Genomic DNA, 23,142 nt, shown 5'->3' with positions numbered 1-23,142 from the left:
TAAATATGGACGTCTCAACACTTCTTCTGTGTCTGTGGACGTTCAGTGTAAGTTCACCTCATCTTTAATCAGAGGATCACATTTAAATTCATATTTAAATCACAAGTAAAACACTATTTAATACACTGTTGTTACATATTATCCACCAGACGGCCCAAAGAACCCCTCAGTGTCAGTCAGTCCCTCTGGTGGAATAGTGGAGGGCAGTTCAGTGACTCTGACCTGCAGCAGTGATGCCAACCCTCCTGTGGACAAATACACCTGGTACTTTCAAAATGAGACTTTTCTAAATGGATGTGGACAGATGTACAACATCAGTAACTTCAGGTCTGAGGACAGTGGACATTACCACTGTGAGGCCTGGAATAGAAGAGGATCTAGGAACTCTACAGCTCTGATGATCATTTTACCAGGTGAACTTTCATCTTGTATATTTCAACACAAAATGATGTTTCAAGATAATATTAATAATTATACTTTACCTTATAAAACATTTTTTTATAATTATATATACTTTGAGATTAGATCAGTTAACAAATATTGTACTGTTGTCCTCATATCATCCATATTTTATTATAGGGAAACAAACCTCAGTTCAGACTGCAGCTGTAGGAATCATAGTGGTTGTTCTGGTTCTCATCCTCTGTTTCTCTGGACTCATGTGGTTCAGGTGAGAGATTCTTTTAAAGATTATTTCACTCCAACTCTTTTTTATTAACTTACTTTGTTCATTGATTCGTTCAATAATAAATGTATTAATTAATGTGTAAACCAGGAAGAAGGCCTCCAAATCCACCTCTGACACAAGAGACACATCAGAGAATGTACAGGTGAGTCTGTTGGAAACAGAGAATGTACAGGTGAGTCTGTTGGAAACAGAGAATGTACAGGTGAGTCTGTTGGAAACAGAGAATGTACAGGTGAGTCTGTTGGAAACAGAGAATGTACAGGTGAGTCTGTTGGAAACAGAGAATGTACAGGTGAGTCTGTTGGAAACAGAGAATGTACAGGTGAGTCTGTTGGAAACAGAGAATGTACAGGTGAGTCTGTTGGAAACAGAGAATGTACAGGTGAGTCTGTTGGAAACAGAGAATGTACAGGTGAGTCTGTTGGAAACAGAGAATGTACAGGTGAGTCTGTTGGAAACAGAGAATGTATTTGTGAGTCTGTTGGAACAGAGAAACAGAGAATGTACAGGTGAGTCTGTTGGCCAGAGAATGTACAGGTGAGTCTGTTGGAAACAGAGATGTAATGTCCAGGTGAGTCTGTTGGAAACAGAGAAACAGGTGAGTCTGTTCAGAGAAGCATGAGAACAGAGAATGTACAGGTGAGTCTGTTGGAATCAGAGAATGTACAGGTGAGTCTGTTGGAAACAGAGAATGTACAGGTGAGTCTGTTCCACAGGTGAGTCTGTTGGAAACAGAGAATGTACAGGTGAGTCTGTTGGAAACAGAGAATGTACAGGTGAGTCATCAGAGAATGTACAGGTGTCTGTTGGAAACAGAGAATGTACTGAGTCTGTTGGAATCAGAGAATGTCAACAGGTGAGTCTTGGAAACCCTGTTGGAATCATGTACAAGGTGAAACTACAGGTGAGTCCATGTGTGATGGAAACAGAGAACAGGTGAGTCTGTTGGAAACAGAGAATGTACATGAGTCCAGAGAATGTACAGTCTGTTGGAAACCAGGTGAGTCTGTTGGAATAACAGAGATGTGAGTCTGTTGGAAACAGAGAATGTAAGGTGAGTCTGTTGGAACAGAGATGTACAATTGTAGAGCATTGTGAGTCTGTTGGAAACAGAGAATGTACAGGTGAGTCTGTTGGAAACAGAGAATGTACAGGTGAGTCTGTTGGAAACAGAGAATGTACAGGTGAGTCTGTTACTATCAGATTATGTGTATTCTTTGGGGAACATTTCTACTCATCATGTTGCCTGTCCTCTTCCCATCAGGGAGACTCTAGTCCAGTGTATGAAAACGTCTCAAGCATGTCCACAGCCCCTACTGCAGCACAGACAGCAGCCACCGTCCACCAGGACGATGTTCACTACTCCAGTGTCCACTTCTCTCGCTCCAAAAACCAGGAAGTGCCTCTGTACTCTACCGTCCAGATGCCTCAGCCCCAGAAAGAGGAAGAGGATGTCCAGTACGATGCTGTGAAATTCAACCTCCCCAGTGCTGCCAACCAGTGAGCATATTCTGCATTAAAATAACATAGAGACATTTCTAGAGCATTGTGAATAACCCACATTAAAGCAGAAGTTGGCTTTTTTACAACCAAATTAAAAATGTTGATGTAACTGCTATGTTGTATTCGGGTCCAGACAACTTTGTGATTTCACTTGTTTTAGAGAAACTTTCCCCAACCAGCCATTCACTTCCTCATCCTCGTTGTGCAGTAAAGAGGCTCTGAAAAAACATGAACAAATGCTCCAAAAACCCCCTAATACGTCCTTTTAGAAACAGAAATATCTCAGTATAGTGATGCAGGTCTTTAGATGTAACAGTTGTACACATGACATTGTGTCATTCTGAACTTTATCCACAACGTTATATTCCGTTTTGTGTGACTCCTGCTGTTTCTCCGTCCAACTGTTCTATTCTCAGTGTATCAGGCTGATAGAATGGACGAGAAGCATCGTTCAAGTGTCAACAACATGGAACATGACGTTACGGATTAAGTTCAGAATGACACCATGTCATGTGTACAACATCTAAAGACATGCATCACTATAGACTACTTAGAGCTTTTTAGGCTCTAAAAGGATGTTTTGGGTGTTTTTGGAGCCCACTGACTGAACAACGAGGATGAGGAAGTGAATAGATGGTTGAGGATAGTTTCTCAAAAACGAGTGAATTCGCCCAAAGAAAATCTGACCCTCCTATAACATTCCAGTTACATATGTTTCTAGATTTGGTTGTAAACAAGCTTTATTCTTGATTACAGCTCATTCATATGCTGCTGCTTATTGGACGAGAAGACCATGACGTCATTAATAAGCAAAATAGTTGACCACTAGTGGCCACTAGTGATGGCATTTCCTTACAAACCCAACGATATAATGAGAGAGTGGTGGTTTTGAGGAACTGTTCTGTGTTCCAAATGGAACCCTATTCTCAATTTAGTGTGCTACTTTTCACCAGAGCCATATAGGCCTTGGTCAAAGTAATGCACTAAAAAGAGTATATGAAGGTTTTTTAGGGGGATGCAGATTCTGTTAAATTTCTGTTTCTCTCTCTTCAGACCCACGGCAGCACAAGCAGCTGAGGAGGACTCTTCTGAGATCTATAGTAGAGTCAACAAACCCAGAAGACCTGAACACAACAAACCCAGAACCAAAAAGACCTGAATGCAACAAACCCAGAACCAAGAAGACCTGAACGCAACAAACCCAGAAACAAGAAGACCTGAACGCAACAAACCCAGAACCAAGAAGACCTGAACGCAACAAACCCAGAACCAAGAAGACCTGAACACAACAAACCCAGAACCAAGAGGACCTGAACACAACAAACCCAGAACCAAGAGGACCTGAACACAACAAACCCAGAACCAAGAAGACCTGAACGCAACAAACCCAGAACCAAGAAGACCTGAACGCAACAAACCCAGAACCAAAAAGACCTGAACGCAACAAACCCAGAACCAAAAAGAAACGCAACAAACCTGAACCAAGAAGACCGCAACAAACCCAGAACCAAAAAGACCTGAACGCAACAAACCCAGAACCAAGAAGACCTGAACGCAACAAACCCAGAACCAAGAGAACCTGAACACAACAAACCCTGAACCAAGAAGACCTGAACGCAACAAACCCAGAACCAAGAGAACCTGAACACAACAAACCCTGAACCAAGAGGACCTGAACTCACCAAACCCAGAACCAAGAGAACCTGAACACAACAAACCCTGAACCAAGAAGACCTGAGCGCAACAAACCCAGAACCAAGAGAACCTGAACACAACAAACCCTGAACCAAGAGGACCTGAACTCACCAAACCCAGAACCAAGAGTACCTGAACACAACAAACCCAGAACCAAGAGGACCTGAACACAACAAACCCAGAACCAAGAGGACCTGAACTCAACAAACCCAGAACCAAGAGGACCTGAACACAACAAACCCAGAACCAAGAGGACCTGAACACAACAAACCCAGAACCAAGAAGACCTGAACACACCAAACCCAGAACCAAGAGGACCTGAACACAACAAACCCAGAACCAAGAGGACCTGAACTCAACAAACCCAGAACCAAGAGGACCTGAACACAACAAACCCAGAACCAAGAGGACCTGAACACAAGTTTGACATAAACCCTGTATATCTGGACCTGTATAGTCCAACTAAGTGATATTATTATATCATAAGATATGCCATTTAGAAACACTTTTAACCAAAGTGACTTATTATGTGTGGATACATCTTTCATGCCGGTGGTCCCATTGGGACCCATTCACCATACTCTACCAACTGAGCCACAGGACTACTGTATTCCCACTTAGTTGGAGTGCTGATCTAGAGTCAGTTTTGCCTTTTAAACTATGATGAATAAGATAATAATAATAATAATAATAAATTACATTTGTCAAGCACTTTTCATAATACAGAATCATCTCAAAGAGGGGGAACATTGTAAATCATTTTTATGTTAAATATTTTTCCATTCATGTTTTAAGTAACATGGAACAGAATCTGAACACAATAACATTGTATTTCTGAAACAGCCTCGATGTCCAGTCATATTTTATATGAAGGCTGAGAATATTATAAATATATGTTTTAATTTCTTCTTGATGTTCGCTCACAGGAACAATACTTATACTCTACAGTACCATTCTGTTATATTCTACAGTACTAAACTATTCTATTACATTCTACAGTACTGAACTATTCTATTACATTATACAGTACTGAACTATTATATTATATTATACAGTACTGTACTATTCTATTACATTATGGAATCAGAGAATGTACAGGTACTATTCTGAACATTACTGATATACTGAGTGGCAAGTCAAGATATCTGCTGGTTTTATTGTTTGGTCAACATCACCACCTGCTGGACAGGTTTAATGTTGCTGGACTGAGCAGTATGGGAGGATGAAAGATGACACATTTAGGGCCGGTTTCCTGGACATTATATTACATTATACAGTACTGTACTATTCTATTACATTATACAGTACTGTACTATTCTATTACATTATACAGTACTGTACTATTATATTACCTTATGCAGTCCTGTACTATTCTGTTACATTATACTATTATATTACATTGTACAGTCCTTTACTATTCCATTACATTATACAGTCCTTTACTATTCTATGACATTATACAGTACTGTACTATTCTATTACATTATACAGTCCTGTACTATTCTATTACATTATACAGTACTGTACTATTCTATTACATTATACAGTCCTGTACTATTATATTACATTATACAGTCCTGTACTATTCTGTTACATTATACAGTCCTGTACTATTCTGTTACATTATACAGTCCTGTACTATTCTATTACATTATACAGTCCTGTACTATTATATTACATTATACAGTCCTGTACTATTCTATTACATTATACAGTCCTGTACTATTCTGTTACATTATACAGTCCTGTAACTATTCTATTACATTATACAGTACTGTTTCTACTCTATTACAGTATACAGTCCTGTACTATTACAGTATACAGTACTGTTTATATTCTATTACAGTATACACTACTGTACTATTACAGTATACAGTACTGTTTCTATTCTATTACAGTATACAGTACTGTACTATTTCAGTATACAGTACTATTACAGTATACAGTACTGTTTCTATTCTATTACAGTATACAGTACTGTACTATTACAGTATACAGTACTGTTTCTATTCTATTACAGTATACAGTACTGTTTCTATTCTATTACATTATACAGTAGTACTATTACAGTATACAGTACTGTACTATTACAGTATACAGTACTGTACTATTACAGTATACAGTACTGTTTCTATTCTATTACAGTATACAGTACTGTACTATTACAGTATACAGTACTGTTTCTATTCTATTACAGTATACAGTACTGTACTATTACAGTATACAGTACTGTTTCTATTCTATTACAGTATACAGTACTGTACTATTACAGTATACAGTACTGTTTCTATTCTATTACAGTATACAGTACTGTACTATTACAGTATACAGTACTGTACTATTACAGTATACAGTACTGTTTCTATTCTATTACATTCTACAGTTCTGTATTATTCCATTACAGATGATACACATAATATATGTTTATTTGATATTTTCATATTCATTTGTTATTGGTTTTATGACAAAGTTCTGGTAATATTTTGCCTCAATGTTCTGATGCAACGTTTCTTTTCACTTTGTCGTGTCTGACTGTCATTCATGTGATGACATGTTATTTTATCAAATAGATTACCTAACGTTTAATTGATTACGTGATTGAATTAAATCATGCAACAATTAACTCTCTAATAACCTGGGGCATGTTGGAGCGAACCATTAAGGAGAGAGCTGAGCATTAAATAGGTCTGGTTGCCAGCCTGAAATAGTAAGGATATGCAGATTAAGAGAAGATGACACCCAGGCCTTATGACACTCAGACTATACTCTATTTTTGAAAGAGTACATTATCCAAGACCATATGAACAGTTATGACAGCTGGACGTACTATGGTCAGCAGGATACAGGAAGAAAGATGGAAACAAGATAACTGATGACTAACACGTGAAACATAAGCATGCAATGCATACATTATTTTTAGAACATGGAAAGAGTTCTACCATCATTATAACCTAACCAAAAGCAGATATGGGCGTTAGGAGTTCCGTCTTCCAAATGAACTCTTACAGATCTAAAACCTACATTTCCCTATGTCGTCGTCTCTGTTGGAATCCTGGATCGTCCTGTAGGGTTCCTCACAGTCTCATTTGGTCCAACTAGTAGTTAGAGAATAAATTACATCATTGTTTAGTGAGAATGTGATGTCATGTAGAATGAGTGATATGGTCTCCAACATGGCGTGGCTCTTGAGCCCCTAACTGTTGTCTGACCTTCCCAGGTAGGGGTGCCTCTTTTGGGGGGCAGAGATGGGCTAAAGGTGGATGAGAGAGTGGAGACCCATGGAGGTGTACCTATTGCCCACCAAACTGTTGTATGATCTACCCGGGTAGGAGTCTCTTTTTTTGGGGGGGGCTAGGGACAGATGGGAGAGTGGAGACCCATGGAGGGGTACGTTTTACCCACCTGACAGCCCTAATGAGTCTGTGTTTGGGGAAAGAGGAGAGCTAGGGGTGGAGGCTGTGGGGCTAAATATGGGCACCCTGTCCAGAAATTCCTCAGTGGTGACCACACCATCTTTGTTCTTGTCCATTTTCTAACAGTGAAACAGTTGAATATGCAACCCTTTCTCCTCCCCGAGGGTGTCTCAGGAGGAGTGGGATATGCAACAAACTATTTCCATTTCACACCACACACACTGTACAGGTTACACACTTGAAACAGGACAAAGATAAGTAACCTCTATCTGACCTTTTGGTCCTGGTTGTTCATAAGGTCTGAGTGCACCAATAAGGAGAAGGTTATGTCCACGGGATCCTTTTAAAACTCTTTATGGAAAACAAAGGATGTAGACGCATCTAACCCTGGAGCCTGGATCCAATTAGAAACCGTGCTAAAGCATTTAAAAGGGCATTTCCAAATGAGCCGACATCTGCTGTGTTCACCTTGAATGTGATCTCCACTAAACGCATTAACTTTGCCTTTAAATAAACATATTGTCTACAAGCACATTAGGATTGAATCAAGATCCCACAGTGGATTCGGAAAGCATTCAGACCCCTTGATTTTTTCCAGATTTTGTTAAGTTACAGCCTTATTCTAAAATGGATGAAATTGTTTATTTTCCAGTCATTCTACACACAATACCCATTAATGACAAAGCAAAAACACATTTACATTTTTTTGCAAATGTATAAAAAAATACTGAAATATCACATTTCCATTAGTTTTCAGACCTGTGGTTAGTTCTGTTACCTACAATAAGTTGTCGACATGCTCCATGGGTAAATTGTTCTGCATACAGTGGTACGTTTTTTATATTATTTAACCAGGTAAGTTGATTGAGAACACATTCTCATTTACAGCAACGACCTGGGGAATAGTTACAGGGAAGAGGAGGGGGATGAATCAGCCAATTGGAAGCTGGGGATGATTAGGTGACTGTAATGGTATGAGGGCAAGATTGGGAATTTAGCCAGGACACCAGGGTTAACACCCCTACTCTTATGATAAGTGGCATGAGACCAGAGAGTCAGGACACCCGTTTAGCATCTCTACACAGGGTAGTGTCCCCAATCACTGCCCTGGGACATTGGGAAAAACATTTAGACCAGAGGAAAGAGTGCCTCATAATGGCCCTCCAACACCACTTCCAGCAGCATCTGGTCTCCCAACCAGGGAACAATCCTGCTTAGAATCAAGCCAGCAGTGGGATGCAGGAGGGTATGCTGCTGACAAACACATTCCCATCATACTGTATCATAGATGGAGTGCATGATATCAGTCATCCCCTGGAACGAACCCCCCCGTCAAAAAGTATTGCACTATATAGGGATTAGGGTGCCATTTGATACAGAAACAGTGTAAAAGAAAATGACATTGGCATGTTGTAACAATACAGACATCAGTTTGTAGCAGTGTTGTTAGAGAGAGGTAAAAATAAAGGTTTTATGTTTGGGCGCCAGACAGGTATTAACCTGCTGAACTGAAAAGAGTAGGATAGATAGAGAACCACTACCTGCTGAACTGAAAAGAGTAGGATAGATAGAGAACCACTACCTGCTGAACTGAAAAGAGTAGGATGGATGGAGAACCACTACCTGCTGAACTGAAAAGAGTAGGATAGATAGAGAACCACTACCTGCTGAACTGAAAAGAGTAGGATAGATAGAGAACCACTACCTGCTGAACTGAAAAGAGTAGGATAGATAGAGAACCACTACCTGCTGAACTGAAAAGAGTAGGATACATAGAGAACAGCAGCACCTGCTGAACTGAAAAGAGTAGGATAGATAGAGAACCACTACCTGCTGAACTGAAAAGAGTAGGATACATAGAGAACCACTACCTGCTGAACTGAAAAGAGTAGGATACATAGAGAACCTCTACCTCTACGTCCTTTTGGTCTCACTGTATAATTTGATGGGGCTTTTATGAAAATAACTGAAAATACTGTATGATGTACTCATGTGATTCCATTATGTTTTAGGTGTCCAGGGTCAGGACTGCAACAGAGTGAATTACTCCAAGAGGACAATATGTGTCTTGAAGGGGTCATCAGTGGACATTTCCTGTACTAATTTCAGTCTTTATAATATCACATCATCACTCTGGTTTAGTCCTAAACAGAGATCTAGGTGGAGGGATGAGTTGATCCCTGAGGACCTAACCACAGACCCAGGGTATGCAGGTCGTGTGGAGTTACTGTCACAGATGAGAGAAGGAGAGAGGTCACTCAACACCAGACTCAAGAGAATCTGGAACAGATCGGATTTCAGTCTTTATAATATCACATCATCAGTTTAGTCCAAACAGGAGGACAGGATCTGCTGACCCAGTACAAGTTCATATTCAACAGGACTCTGCTATACAAGTTCATATTCAACACACAGACATCAAGATGGGGACACAGTTTCCCTGGAACAACTCTGACTGTCACAGGTAACACTGGATCATGTTTATACATACAGGATCATGTTTATACATACAGGATCATGTTTATACATACAGGATCATGTTTATACATACAGGATCATGTTTATACATCCAGGATCATGTTTATACATACAGGATCATGTTTATACATACAGGATCATGTTTATACATACAGGATCATGTTTATACATACAGGATCATGTTTATACATACAGGATCATGTTTATACATCCAGGATCATGTTTATACATACAGGATCATGTTTATACATGCAGGATCATGTTTATACATACAGGATCATGTTTATACATACAGGATCATGTTTATACATGCAGGATCATGTTTATACATACAGGATCATGTTTATACATACAGGATCATGTTTATACATACAGGATCATGTTTATACATCCATTTCTATTAGATGTTTAATTATACATGTTTTTATCCATAATACACTGTTGGTTTAATGATGTTATTGTCATTGACTCTGTATTCAGACCTGCAGGTGAAGGTGACTAATGCCACAGAGGCAGGGAAGAGGACACTGACCTGTATCACCACCTGTACTCTGACTGACAACCCCACCTACATCTGGTACAAGAACGGACACAAAGTAAAGGAGGACACTTCTAGCTCGTACCCAGACTCCTTTAGTGATGCAGACAGTTACTCCTGTGCTGTAAAAGGCCATGAGGATCTCCTCTCTCCTGCAGTGTGTGAGTCTGGACTTTTTAATTAAGATGTCACAGAAATACAGTTTTTCAGGTTGTGAGACTAATGTCAATTAATCAGAAAATGTATTTCATTATTTAATAATTTGGGTTTTCACTACTGTCAACAGTAACTAGTTTTCTTCTACTTTATAAACATCAATAGATATTGGTAGATATTGTAATTTAAGATTTATATTAGGTGTTATATTGTCTTCTTGTATTTCAGGTCAGAAGTGTTGGAGTGTGACTTACACCCATCAGAGTATCTGTACCTTGAAGGGGTCAACAGTGGACATATCCTGCTCTTACACATATCCCAGTTATCATGAGATCAAACAAGCTTTCTGGTTTACTAAATGGTCTGGTATGGAGGCTGAAGATCTGAGCTCAGTGCCAGGGTATGAGGGTCATATAGAGTACCTTGGGGATAAGGAGAGTGACTGTACCCTGAGAATCACAGACCTGAGATTGAGTGACTCTGCTGGGTTCAGGTTCAGATTCATAACATCTGGAGGAATGTTTTCTGGCTCACCTGTCTTCCTGACTGTCACGGGTAATCTGTCACTCATCTCACATCTATTACAGTAATTACCTTATTAAGGGCAGTCATACAGACACAGTAGTGGTATCAGATGGAAAAATACCAAATGTAGTATTTCACATAAGAGGACATATATAGGAGAATAATAATGAATTGTTTCATTTTACTCTAGATGTTGTGTTGGAGATGGATCCTACATCTGTGTCAGAGAGGGAGAATGTCACACTGAGATGTAGAACCAAATGCACACTGGACCCCATCACAGTCTACAGTTGGTATAAGAATGAACAGTCTATACCAAACAGCAACATCTACTCTCCTGTCTATATCCTATTCTCAGTCAGCAGTGAGGATACAGGCAGATACTCCTGTTCTGTAGAAGGACATGAGGATCTCCCCTCTGCTGAAGAGACTCTCACTGTCACATGTGAGGACATGGGGTTTAAATCTTTAGTCTGGTATATTAACATTGTAGTGACAGATCTTAGCTGTAAATGAAAACACATATTTAAATCCACTGTTTTTTACTCCAGATGGTCCAACGAACCCCTCAGTGTCAGTTAGTTCCTCTGGTGAAATAGTGTAGGGCAGTTCAGTGACTCTGACCTGTAGCAGTGATGTCAACCCACCTCTCCAGAGCTGTACCTGGTGGTACAGGAAGAATGGAGGTAACTATCAGAGTATCTCCAATCAGAACACAGGACCAAATCATACCTTCAATCAAATCCAATCATCTGACACTGGAGAGTACTACTGTGAGTCCCAGAATTTGATGGGGACAGACAAGTCTAGGACCATAAACAGGGATGTGAAGTGTGAGTAAAGTACCTCAGTGCCTGAATGCTAAGGACTCAAAAACATAGTAATGAAATAAAGTAGTCCTTAAGCATGCATCTCTAAATGTGTTATTGTTGATGTTTTGTGTAATTTTAGTTCTCTGAGAATGTAATTTTTAGAATGTAATTTTGACATGAGATGTCATGTGAATTTGTAATATAACTACTGTCTTAATGCTCTGGCAAATTTTATTTTACCAGACGGCCCAAAGAACACCTCAGTGTCAGTCAGTCCCTCTGGTGAAATAGTGGAGGGCAGTTCAGTGACTCTGACCTGCAGCAGTGATGCCAACCCACCTGTGGACAAATACACCTGGTACAAGAAGAACGTAACCTCACCAAAAGCATCAGGACAGAGTTACAGCATCACTAACATCATCTCTGAGGACAGAGGAGAATATTACTGTGAGGCCCAGAATGGAAGAGGATCTATGAACTCTACAGCTCTGATGATCATTGTAGCAGGTAAAGTTACATCTTCAATACTTCAATACAAAATGATGTTCAATAAGAAATGATGTTTCAAGGTAATCTTCTTCTAGTTTGCCTCATTACACTTTGGTTTATAACTATACATAGGCTTCTACATACAAGAATTGCATTAATGTCCTGTTTTGCTGTATATTCGTTTTCACTTCATAATAACCTGTACTCATATCATCTATATTATCTTTTAGGGAAACAAACCTCAGTTCTAACTGCAGCTGTAGGAATCATAGTGGTTGTTCTGGGTGTCATACTGGCTTCATGTCTCTCTGGACTCATGTGGTTCAGGTGAGTGAAAATGCATATTTTAAAGATGATTTCACTTTATTATCTTCATTACTTTATTAATATATTAATTCATTCACTCATTCATTTACAAAACAGGAAGAAGTTCTCCAAAACCACCTCTGACACAAGACACCCAGCAGGCAATGGACAGGTGAGTCTGTTGAAACAGATGTAAGATTGTCTTTATTGCTTTGTGGGACATTTCCACTCTTCATGCTGTCTGTCCCCAGGTCTATTTATATTGTCTGTTCTCTCTCTCCATCAGGGAGACTCTAGTCCAGTGTATGACAACATCTCAGGCATGGCCTTCACCCCTACTGCAGCACAGACAGCGGCCAACGTCAACCAAGATGACATTCACTTCACCAGCGTCCACGTCTCTCACTCCAAAAACCAGGAAGTGCCTCTGTACTCCACCGTCCAACTGCTTCAACCCCAGAAAGAGGATGAGGATGTCCACTACGCTGCTGTGAATTTCAACCTCCCCAGTGCCTCCACCTGGTGAGCATATTCTGCCATTACAACAACAGTCTCTACTATAAAGAACATGCTTATTGGAGGAGAGGACAATGATGTCATTAAAATAAGCAAAACAGTTGACCCCTACTGACCCTAGTGACCCCCTCATTGCTCCCTGATAACTCCCTCCATCACTATCTGAGGGTTGAAGGAGAAATCTTCATGTCAAGTGACATTTCATTGAACTCTATGGTGAACTCTAGGGGCATACTATGGTGTGAAAGTGAACATTTTGAAAAGTTGCAGTTTTAATGTCTAAAAGGTTCCAGGGACATTCTTCAGGCCAAATGGCATTTCCTGAAACTACAAACTCAATTATTTACATCTCAAGACAGTTACTATGACTTGTCTATAATGAAGGAGTGATGTGATGATGGTTTTGAGTAACTGTTCTGCTTCCATTCCAAATGGCACCCTATTCCCTATTTAGTTCACTACTGGTCTAAAGTAGTGCATGCAAAAAGGGAGTAGGGTGCCATTTGGGACTCACATTCAGTTTAACATCTGTTTCTTTATCCAGGTCCACGGTGGAACAAGCAGCTGAGGAGGATCCCTCTGTTCTCTACAGTACAGTCAATAAACCCAGAACCAAGAAGACCTGAACAAAATAAACCCAGAACCAAGAAGACCTGAACAAAATAAACCCAGAACCAAGAAGACCTGAACAAAACAAACCCAGAACCAAGAAGACCTGAACAAAACAAACCCAGAACCAAGAAGACCTGAACACAATAAACCCAGAACCAAGAAGCCTGAACACAATAAACCCAGAACCAAGAATCCTGAACACAATAAACCCAGAACCAAGAAGACCTGAACACAATAAACCCAGAACCAAGAAGACCTTGTATATCTGGACCCGTATGTTATAACTAAGTGGTATAATTAAGCAATAAGGTCCGAGGGGGTGTGGTATATTGTCCTATATACTGTACCACGGCTAAGGACTGTTGTTCTGCACAACGCAGAGTGCCTTGATACAGCCCTTAGCTGTGGTATATTGACCATATACTACAAGCCTGAGGGCCTTATTGCTATTATAAACTGGTTACCAACATAAATACAAAGTAAACAAATATTTTGGTGTCATACCAGTGTTCTATTGTCTGATATACTGTATGTGAAATGAAATGCTTATTCAGCCAATCAGCATCCAGGACTTAAACTACCTGGTTTATAATAGTATCTAATAATATACAGTGCATTCGGAAAGTATTCAGACCCCTTGACTTTTTCCACACAAAATGGAAGTATCACATTACGTAAGTACACAGACCCTTTACTCAGTACTTTGTTAAAGCACCATTGGCAGTGAGTCTTTCTTGGGAATCATGCCACCAGCCTAATTTTTTTTTTTACAGCAAGTAAATTTGGTTTTTAAGGTTTTTATGACAGTTATAGCACAATTTTGCCTCAAAATTCAGGAAGTAGTTCTGCTTGATGCAATAATTCTTATTACTTTTATCACAACATTACTAATGTGTGAAGTGTAAACAAATCATAAAACTGCTGCTGTAATTCAGCGTCAACGCACCGTATAGTTCACAATCCACTTTGTTCAGAGCAGCTGTGTGATGCACAAAAATACCAGTTTATGGAAGTCACTTCACTTGATTGTCAGAGGTAACAGAGTTAACTTCTAGCTGGCTAGCTAGCTTTCGGTATCACTGAACAACGTCTGCTTCATGTAGCTAACAAGCCAACTGAGATAGCTAGTTCACTGAATTCATATACCAGTCCAACGTCAACTCTTAATAACACAGTATCTTTACATGGTTGGTTTATTCTGTCTACATTTCTTTACATTTTTAAATGTTATTTGACATTTTATTTTGTGTATTTTCATTTGTATCTTTATCTGCTGCCATCTTTTGTTTGAATCCTCCCCTGACTCCGCCCACTTCTTCCCCAAAGTAGACCTGACCTCCGCCCACCACTTCCCCAAAGTAGACCTGACTCCGCCCACTTCTTCCCCGAAGTAGACCTGACTCCGCCCACCTCTTCCCTGAAGTAGACCTGACTCCGCCCACTCCTTCCCGAAGTAGACCTGAGACCTTCCCCGAAGTAGACATGGCCCACTCCTTCCCCAAAGTAGACCTGAGCCCACTTCTTGCATAGACCTTGTGAGCATCGTAGATTTGCATGTTTCGCTCTCTGATCGGATTGTCTGAATTCACTAGTTGAGTGTCAATCACAGAAGAAAAAAAACTGATGAAAATAAATTTTGAGAATATGTGAATCCCTCGTCCGTTTCCCTGACCCCTGGCAATGACATAGACTGTGTATAGGGCAAAGATTTCAGCTTCGCCTGTTCCACTGATATGGATTCAGCTAACAAATATGGAAACTCCAATGTTCACACCAGTCTCATACTTTTAAATCCATGACGGGAAGAGTGAACTTGCACACTTGGGAAAGGGTTGGGAATCGGGACCTCAGTCTCAGGCACCTTATTACCAGTTTGATATTTTGTTATTGATCCAAGTGGATGAGGACATGATTGGGACATATGAAGAGAGACTGGAGGCTGCAGTAATGTTGAGATGCCAGTAGGAGGAGCTCTAGTCTAGAACACTGGAACCTTCAGTAGCACTTTGATGGAGATGATGAGGAGTGATGGGTCACATCTTGTGAGGAAACACATTAAGAAACCATATAGAACAGTCAACACTTTGTTGTGGATCTGTATTTAAAGAAGACTACATTGAAAATGGGCTGCATTTAGCCCCTTTAAAACATGTAGGCCCACTCCTCAAATTAAGAAATGTAAATAGCTATGCAGTCTTTAGCAGTACATCCAGTACATCCCTTTCTGACATGCTGTTGATGCATGTGATTGTCTTAAATCCCTGACTAGGCTACTTTCACAATGTGTCAGTCACTAAAATCACAATTCTTGTTTCTATGCACAGCTACGACAGTAAGTTGACTCACTGTACAAGACCTCTCCCCCTTCACTCTGTAAGTACGGTTGACGAGATCATTAAATATAGATATATTTATTTATTTTTTGACACTTTGAATATGGACCCTGGACTGTTTTAATGTATCAGGTGGAGTTATTCACCAGTTATAGAGTGAGTTGTTGTTTGTGTCTAAGACTGCAGGGTGGGAGATGCAACAATGGCCTTGAGAACAGCAGGAAGTGTGTTGGTGGTCTTTCTCTGGTCTGTAGCAGGTACGGTCTCATTCATAATGTTTTAGTAATGTTATCTTAATGTTATTCTGTGTGTTCAGTGACATTGTCTGTTAGGGGCTTCTTCTTTTCTGGAATAGTTGTCTTTCACACCTCACTGAGTAACACTTAGGTCCTTTCTGTGGTTTCCATTCACACTCAGCAAGTAGAGTACGGCAACAAAGTATGGACCAATGCTGTTAGTGTGAGGAAATGGGTCTGTAATGTATAATCACTATAATGTGTGATTGTGTTTCAGTGTTACTGGGTCAGGATGGCAGGAGTGTGAAGTACATCACTCAGAGTATCTGTACCTTGAAGGGGTCAACAGTGGAGCTGTCCTGCTCTTACACATATCCCAGTGGTACAGTCACAACAACCTTCTGTTTCACTAGAAATGATGCTGAGGGGAATCCTGTGACTCTGAGTGATGAACCAGACTACACAGGTCATGTGACGTACTGTAGCAACAAGAAGAATGGCCACACCCTGACAATCAGAGATCTGAGAGAGTGTGACTCAGCTATGTGCAAGTTCAGATTTATAACAGATCAGACCGTAAGGAAATATAGTGGTGATCCTGGAGTCACTCTGTCTGTCACAGGTACAGTTACATTCAATGATTTCTTCCATCTGTGTATTAGAGTGATAAAGGGATTTACAGTGATATAGTTTTTTAGTCACACTTTATTTGGATAGTCTGGATAGATGCTCTACAGATGGTCATTCTATCAACACACTTCCTGTTGATAAGTTACTGCTTTTTCTTTAGTCTTTCTACTATTTTCCCTGTACCTTGACACAGCTCTCTCTCCACAGAGTGTCCATCCTGACCCTAAATGGGACACACACACCACTGACAATGAGGATCAGACACTCTGGCAGTAAGCATGTTATAACATATTCATTCATGTGTTTATTTGTATATAGTATTTGTGTGTGTGAGTGGGTGAGTGGGTGAGTGAGAGAGAGACAGACACAGCGGAGAGAGATGAACACAGAAAGTAGAAGTGAGAGAGAATACTATAGAGCAGTGTGTAAAGTGCTCATACTGTGTTTCCTTTGTCGCTGTCTCTCTCTCTGAGTGTGAAAATCTCCCACAGTGACACGTTCACATCTCTTCAGAGAGATGCTCAGCACTCTGTGTATCAGACCATCCAGGGAAGAGAACCACCACAGAACCTGGACTGAAGAGAACCACCACAGAACCTGGACTGAAGAGAACCACCACAGAACCTGGACTGAAGAGAACCACCACAGAACCTGGACTGAAGAGAACCACCACAGAACCTGGACTGAAGAGAACCACCACAGAACATGGACTAAAGAGAACCACCACAGAACATGGACTAAAGAGCTATGGCCCCAAACCAAAGCCTGACCTTACACCTCTATTCTCTTGCTAATATATTGTTATAATATCTTGAAGTTTCACCCAAATTATAAAATGACACATTGGTTTCCCTTCCCTTTTAGCAGTCTATGAACATGGTGTGACATCAGTCCCTGCTTTGGTTTAGTTTCCCCTGACACTGTTTCCACTTGCTAACGTTTTAGCATTCGTGGCACAAATCCCATTCGTCATGTGACTGTTAAGAGGCATTTCTCGCACATCATTTCAAAATCAATCAAAAGTTTTAAAAAATGCGTTGTGAAGCTTAACAAAGTCACTTCCAGATGATTTGAACATGATGAGAGAATGTTAATATGTGAAATATTAATATCAGTCCCGTGACTTGAATGGGATTTTTGTAAATGTGGGAGTGTTCGACATTGCAGCCGACTTTATAGGCAAGTCGAGATCTACAAATCACCTTGCATGATGAATAACTACTCAATATTATTTATAGATCATTCAGTCAGTCACAATGTACCCATGATACATCAGTTTTGATGCTCTCGAACACTGTCTGTGTGACTGCTGAAGGAAGCCTTCTCTGCATAAGCTTCTTGGTCCCTGACATAGAGTTGGATAGAAGGTACATCTTGACATCTTTGTCATGATGTCTTCTGTGACAGAATGAGCAGCACCATTGAGGGCTATTTCCATATTAAAGTAGTTAATATCTTCAACTTCCATAAGTTTAATAACAGTCTTTATACCAACTGAAATGGTGTATTCAATGGCTTAGCCAGGCTAAAACAGGCTTTGAAGCAAGTACGCCCTCTACTCAACTCTATTGTCCCTGACTGCTTCAATGTTGTGTCAACCACAGACTTCAAACCTCACACTCAGTGTCTATTTATATAGACTTCCAGTAAGTTAACTTACAACACATCTCCCCTTCACTCTGTAAGTATGCTGGACTATATCTTAAAATATGTTTATTTTATCATTTGTTTGTTTCCATGAACTTCTGTATCCTGTTATGTGCATGGTGATGCTATTGTAATGTATGTTTAGTTTTTCTGTTATGTACAGTATACTCTGTAGATGTATTTCTGCCTAGTAATCTGATACAGTATTGTACATGGGGTTACACATATAATATTTTTGCATGGTATTTTAAGGACTCTCAAAGCAATAGATTGTTGTGGAGACTTGTTTGAAAATGACCTAAAGTAAGATTGAGAGTAACAGTGATTAGGTGTATGCTTCGTAAGAGCTTTAGGAGTAATATTAACATGAGACACAGTGATGGTGGGTTGTGTTTAGGAGTAGTATTAACATGAGACACAGTGATGGTGGGTTGTGTTTAGGAGTAGTATTAACATGAGACACAGTGATGGTGGGTTGTGTTTAGGAGTAGTATTAACATGAGACACAGTGATGGTGGGTTGTGTTTAGGAGTAGTATTAACATGAGACACAGTGATGGTGGGTTGTGTTTAGGAGTAGTATTACACAGTGATGAGACACAGTGATGGTGGGTTGTGTTTAGGAGTAGTATTAACATGAGACACAGTGATGGTGGGTTGTGTTTAGGAGTAGTATTAACATGAGACACAGTGATGGTGGGTTGTGTTTAGGAGTAGTATTAACATGAGACACAGTGATGGTGGGTTGTGTTTAGGAGTAGTATTAACATGAGACACAGTGATGGTGGGTTGTGTTTAGGAGTAGTATTAACATGAAACACAAGGCCGGCCTGCATAGGATTAGGTCTATGGCAGCACATTGACGAGGGCAGCATTTTCTGAGCTAAACTGACCAAGATCCCCCTCCAACAACACAGAAATCCTCACATAATTCTGCCTAAAATCAATGACAATTTCTTTCAACCAGTTTTAGGTGAGCACTGATTCCACCCTGTGATAATAAGCAGTAACCACTTTGTCAGTGGCAGGGATGCAAAACATTGTCCGTTCCCAGCGCTCCTCTCCAGGGTGCTGTTGGAGAGTCTCATCACTGCAGCGCTCCTCTCCAGGGTGCTGTTGGAGAGTCTCATCACTGCAGCGCTCCTCTCCAGGGTGCTGTTGGAGAGTCTCATCACTGCAGCGCTCCTCTCCAGGGTGCTGTTGGAGAGTCTCATCACTGCAGCGCTCCTCTCCAGGGTGCCGTTGGAGAGTCTCATCACTGCAGCGCTCCTCTCCAGGGTGCTGTTGGAGAGTCTCATCACTGCAGCGCTCCTCTCCAGGGTGCTGTTGGAGAGTCTCATCACTGCAGCGCTCCTCTCCAGGGTGCTGTTGGAGAGTCTCATCACTGCAGCGCTCCTCTCCAGGGTGCTGTTGGAGAGTCTCATCACTGCAGCGCTCCTCTCCAGGGTGCTGTTGGAGAGTCTCATCACTGCTGAGCTCCTCTCCAGGGTGCTGTTGGAGAGTCTCATCACTGCTGAGCTCCTCTCCAGGGTGCTGTTGGAGAGTCTCATCACTGCAGCGCTCCTCTCCAGGGTGCTGTTGGAGAGTCTCATCACTGCAGCGCTCCTCTCCAGGGTGCTGTTGGAGAGACGCATCACTGCTGAGCTCCTCTCCAGGGTGCTGTTGGAGAGTCTCATCACTGCTGAGCTCCACCAACATTCTGTAAAAAAGAAAAAGGAAGAAAGAGTATGTGTCCTTTTCAGGAAACGTTTTACTTCAGCTTTCTCCGATCAAATAGCCTAAACAAATCACATAAAAAATGTGCTGACACTGAACAAACAACATATTCTAAATACAGGACAGGTCAAAGTAAAATGGACAATATGGACTGGATAACCAGGCTAGTCACTGCTGTCCAGGAGATTCATCCTGTTGGCTAAATTGTCATGATCAGTGGTTTCAAGTTTGTATCCTTCAATTGTTTTACTAAGCTGATCATAGCGAAAGTAGAATATTTCTGGATTTGTAGCTGTGTAAACACATTGCAAATAGGCTCAGGATAACTCCTCCTGATAAAGTTGGGTGGCTGATATTCAGAGCTTAATTAGCCACATTGATTAGTCACATGAATCAGGACTAATTAAGTTGATACAACGGCCTGTTTTACAAACGGTGGACCTACCAAATGGATGGGCATTCATAACATTCCATTGTGGACCGACATGGTAGAAAACACCCCCTAAGAACAGGCCGACATGGTAGAAAACACCCCCGTAAGAACAGGCCGACATGGTAGAATACACCCCCGTAAGAACAGGTCGACATGGTAGAAAACACCCCCGTAAGAACAGGTCGACATTGTAGAAAACATCCCCGTAAGAACAGGTCGACATGGTAGAAAACATCCCCGTAAGAACAGGCCGACATGGTAGAAAACACCCCCGTAAGAACAGGTCGACATGGTAGAAAACACCCCGTAAGAACAGGCCGACATGGTAGAAAACACCCCGTAAGAACAGGTCGACATGGTAGAAAACACCCCGTAAGAACAGGTCGACATTGTAGAAAACACCCCGTAAGAACAGGTCGACATGGTAGAAAACACCTCCGTAAGAACAGGCCGACATGGTAGAAAACACCCCGTAAGAACAGGCCGACATGGTAGAAAACACCCCGTAAGAACAGGTCGACATGGTAGAAAACACCCCGTAAGAACAGGCTGACATGGTAGAAAACACCCCGTAAGAACAGGTCGACATGGTAGAAAACACCCCGTAAGAACAGGTCGACATGGTAGAAAACACCCCGTAAGAACAGGCTGACATGGTAGAAAACACCCCGTAAGAACAGGTCGACATTGTAGAAAACACCCCCGTAAGAACAGGCTGACATGGTAGAAAACACCCCGTAAGAACAGGTCGACATGGTAGAAAACACCCCGTAAGAACAGGTCAACATTGTAGAAAACATCCCCGTAAGAACAGGTCGACATGGTAGAAAACATCCCCGTAAGAACAGGCCGACATGGTAGAAAACACCCCCGTAAGAACAGGTCGACATGGTAGAAAACACCCCGTAAGAACAGGCCGACATGGTAGAAAACACCCCGTAAGAACAGGTCGACATGGTAGAAAACACCCCGTAAGAACAGGTCGACATTGTAGAAAACACCCCGTAAGAACAGGTCGACATGGTAGAAAACACCTCCGTAAGAACAGGCCGACATGGTAGAAAACACCCCCGTAAGAACAGGCCGACATGGTAGAAAACACCCCCGTAAGAACAGGTCGACATGGTAGAAAACACCCCCGTAAGAACAGGCTGACATGGTAGAAAACACCCCCGTAAGAACAGGTCGACATGGTAGAAAACACCCCGTAAGAACAGGTCGACATGGTAGAAAACACCCCGGAAGAACAGGCTGACATGGTAGAAAACACCCCGTAAGAACAGGTCGACATTGTAGAAAACACCCCGTAAGAACAGGCTGACATGGTAGAAAACACCCCGTAAGAACAGGCCGACATGGTAGAAAACACCCCCGTAAGAACAGGCCGACATGGTAGAAAACACCCCGTAAGAACAGGCCGACATGGTAGAAAAACACCCCGTAAGAACAGGCCGACATGGTAGAAAACACCCCGTAAGAACAGGCCGACATGGTAGAAAACACCCCGTAAGAACAGGTCGACATGGTAGAAAACACCCCGTAAGAACAGGTCGACATGGTAGAAAACATCCCCGTAAGAACAGGCCGACATGGTAGAAAACACCCCGTAAGAACAGGTCGACATGGTAGAAAACACCCCGTAAGAACAGGCCGACATGGTAGAAAACACCCCGTAAGAACAGGTCGACATGGTAGAAAACACCCCGTAAGAACAGGTCGACATTGTAGAAAACACCCCGTAAGAACAGGTCGACATGGTAGAAAACACCCCGTAAGAACAGGCCGACATGGTAGAAAACACCCCGTAAGAACAGGCCGACATGGTAGAAAACACCCCCGTAAGAACAGGTCGACATGGTAGAAAACACCCCCGTAAGAACAGGCTGACATGGTAGAAAACACCCCCGTAAGAACAGGTCCACATGGTAGAAAACACCCCCGTAAGAACAGGTCGACATGGTAGAAAACACCCCCGTAAGAACAGGCTGACATGGTAGAAAACACCCCCGTAAGAACAGGTCGACATTGTAGAAAACACCCCCGTAAGAACAGGTCGACATGGTAGAAAACACCCCCGTAAGAACAGGCCGACATGGTAGAAAACACCCCCGTAAGAACAGGCTGACATGGTAGAAAACACCCCGTAAGAACAGGCCGACATGGTAGAAAACACCCCGTAAGAACAGGCCGACATGGTAGAAAACACCCCCGTAAGAACAGGCTGACATGGTAGAAAACACCCCCGTAAGAACAGGCCGACATGGTAGAAAACACCCCCATAAGAACAGGCCGACATGGTAGAAAACACCCCGTAAGAACAGGTCGACATGGTAGAAAACACCCCGTAAGAACAGGTCGACATGGTAGAAAACATCCCCGTAAGAACAGGCCGACATGGTAGAAAACACCCCGTAAGA

The 23,142-nt window shown here is 41.5% G+C and overlaps 3 protein-coding genes across 4 annotated transcripts; all 3 read left to right on the top strand.

Moving 5' to 3' along the window:
- Nucleotides 1-6: 6 nt before the first annotated feature.
- LOC112219007 lies at nt 7-3,480 on the top strand. Its single transcript, XM_042308170.1, has 6 exons — nt 7-47; nt 150-413; nt 580-670; nt 776-830; nt 1,953-2,188; nt 3,245-3,480. Exons 2-6 carry the CDS (start codon nt 305-307, stop codon nt 3,348-3,350), a joined length of 597 nt encoding a protein of 198 aa, XP_042164104.1. The 5' UTR covers nt 7-47; nt 150-304; the 3' UTR covers nt 3,351-3,480.
- Nucleotides 3,481-10,229: 6,749 nt separating this feature from the next.
- Nucleotides 10,230-13,810, top strand: LOC112219008 (sialoadhesin-like). The gene is made up of 6 exons (XM_042308354.1): nt 10,230-10,476; nt 12,052-12,315; nt 12,528-12,624; nt 12,721-12,775; nt 12,890-13,125; nt 13,664-13,810. Exons 1-6 carry the CDS (start codon nt 10,230-10,232, stop codon nt 13,743-13,745), a joined length of 981 nt encoding a protein of 326 aa, XP_042164288.1. The 3' UTR covers nt 13,746-13,810.
- Nucleotides 13,811-15,269: 1,459 nt separating this feature from the next.
- Nucleotides 15,270-18,654, top strand: LOC112241355. Of its 2 annotated transcripts, none has more exons than XR_006080237.1 (5): nt 15,270-16,104; nt 16,244-16,321; nt 16,578-16,922; nt 17,138-17,202; nt 17,422-18,654. XR_006080237.1 is itself a non-coding variant. In XM_042308247.1 (5 exons), exons 2-5 carry the CDS (start codon nt 16,267-16,269, stop codon nt 17,697-17,699), a joined length of 672 nt encoding a protein of 223 aa, XP_042164181.1. In that variant the 5' UTR covers nt 15,271-16,104; nt 16,244-16,266; the 3' UTR covers nt 17,700-18,654. The 2 variants fall into 2 exon arrangements, 1 of the variants encoding a protein (XP_042164181.1); XM_042308247.1 differs by having other exon boundaries at nt 15,271-16,104; nt 16,578-16,851.
- Nucleotides 18,655-23,142: the final 4,488 nt, after the last annotated feature.

The sequence above is a fragment of the Oncorhynchus tshawytscha genome, linkage group LG28 (genome assembly GCF_018296145.1).
Source record: "Oncorhynchus tshawytscha isolate Ot180627B linkage group LG28, Otsh_v2.0, whole genome shotgun sequence".
Taxonomy (NCBI): domain Eukaryota; kingdom Metazoa; phylum Chordata; class Actinopteri; order Salmoniformes; family Salmonidae; genus Oncorhynchus; species Oncorhynchus tshawytscha.
This window is presented reverse-complemented; position numbering and strand designations above follow the sequence as displayed.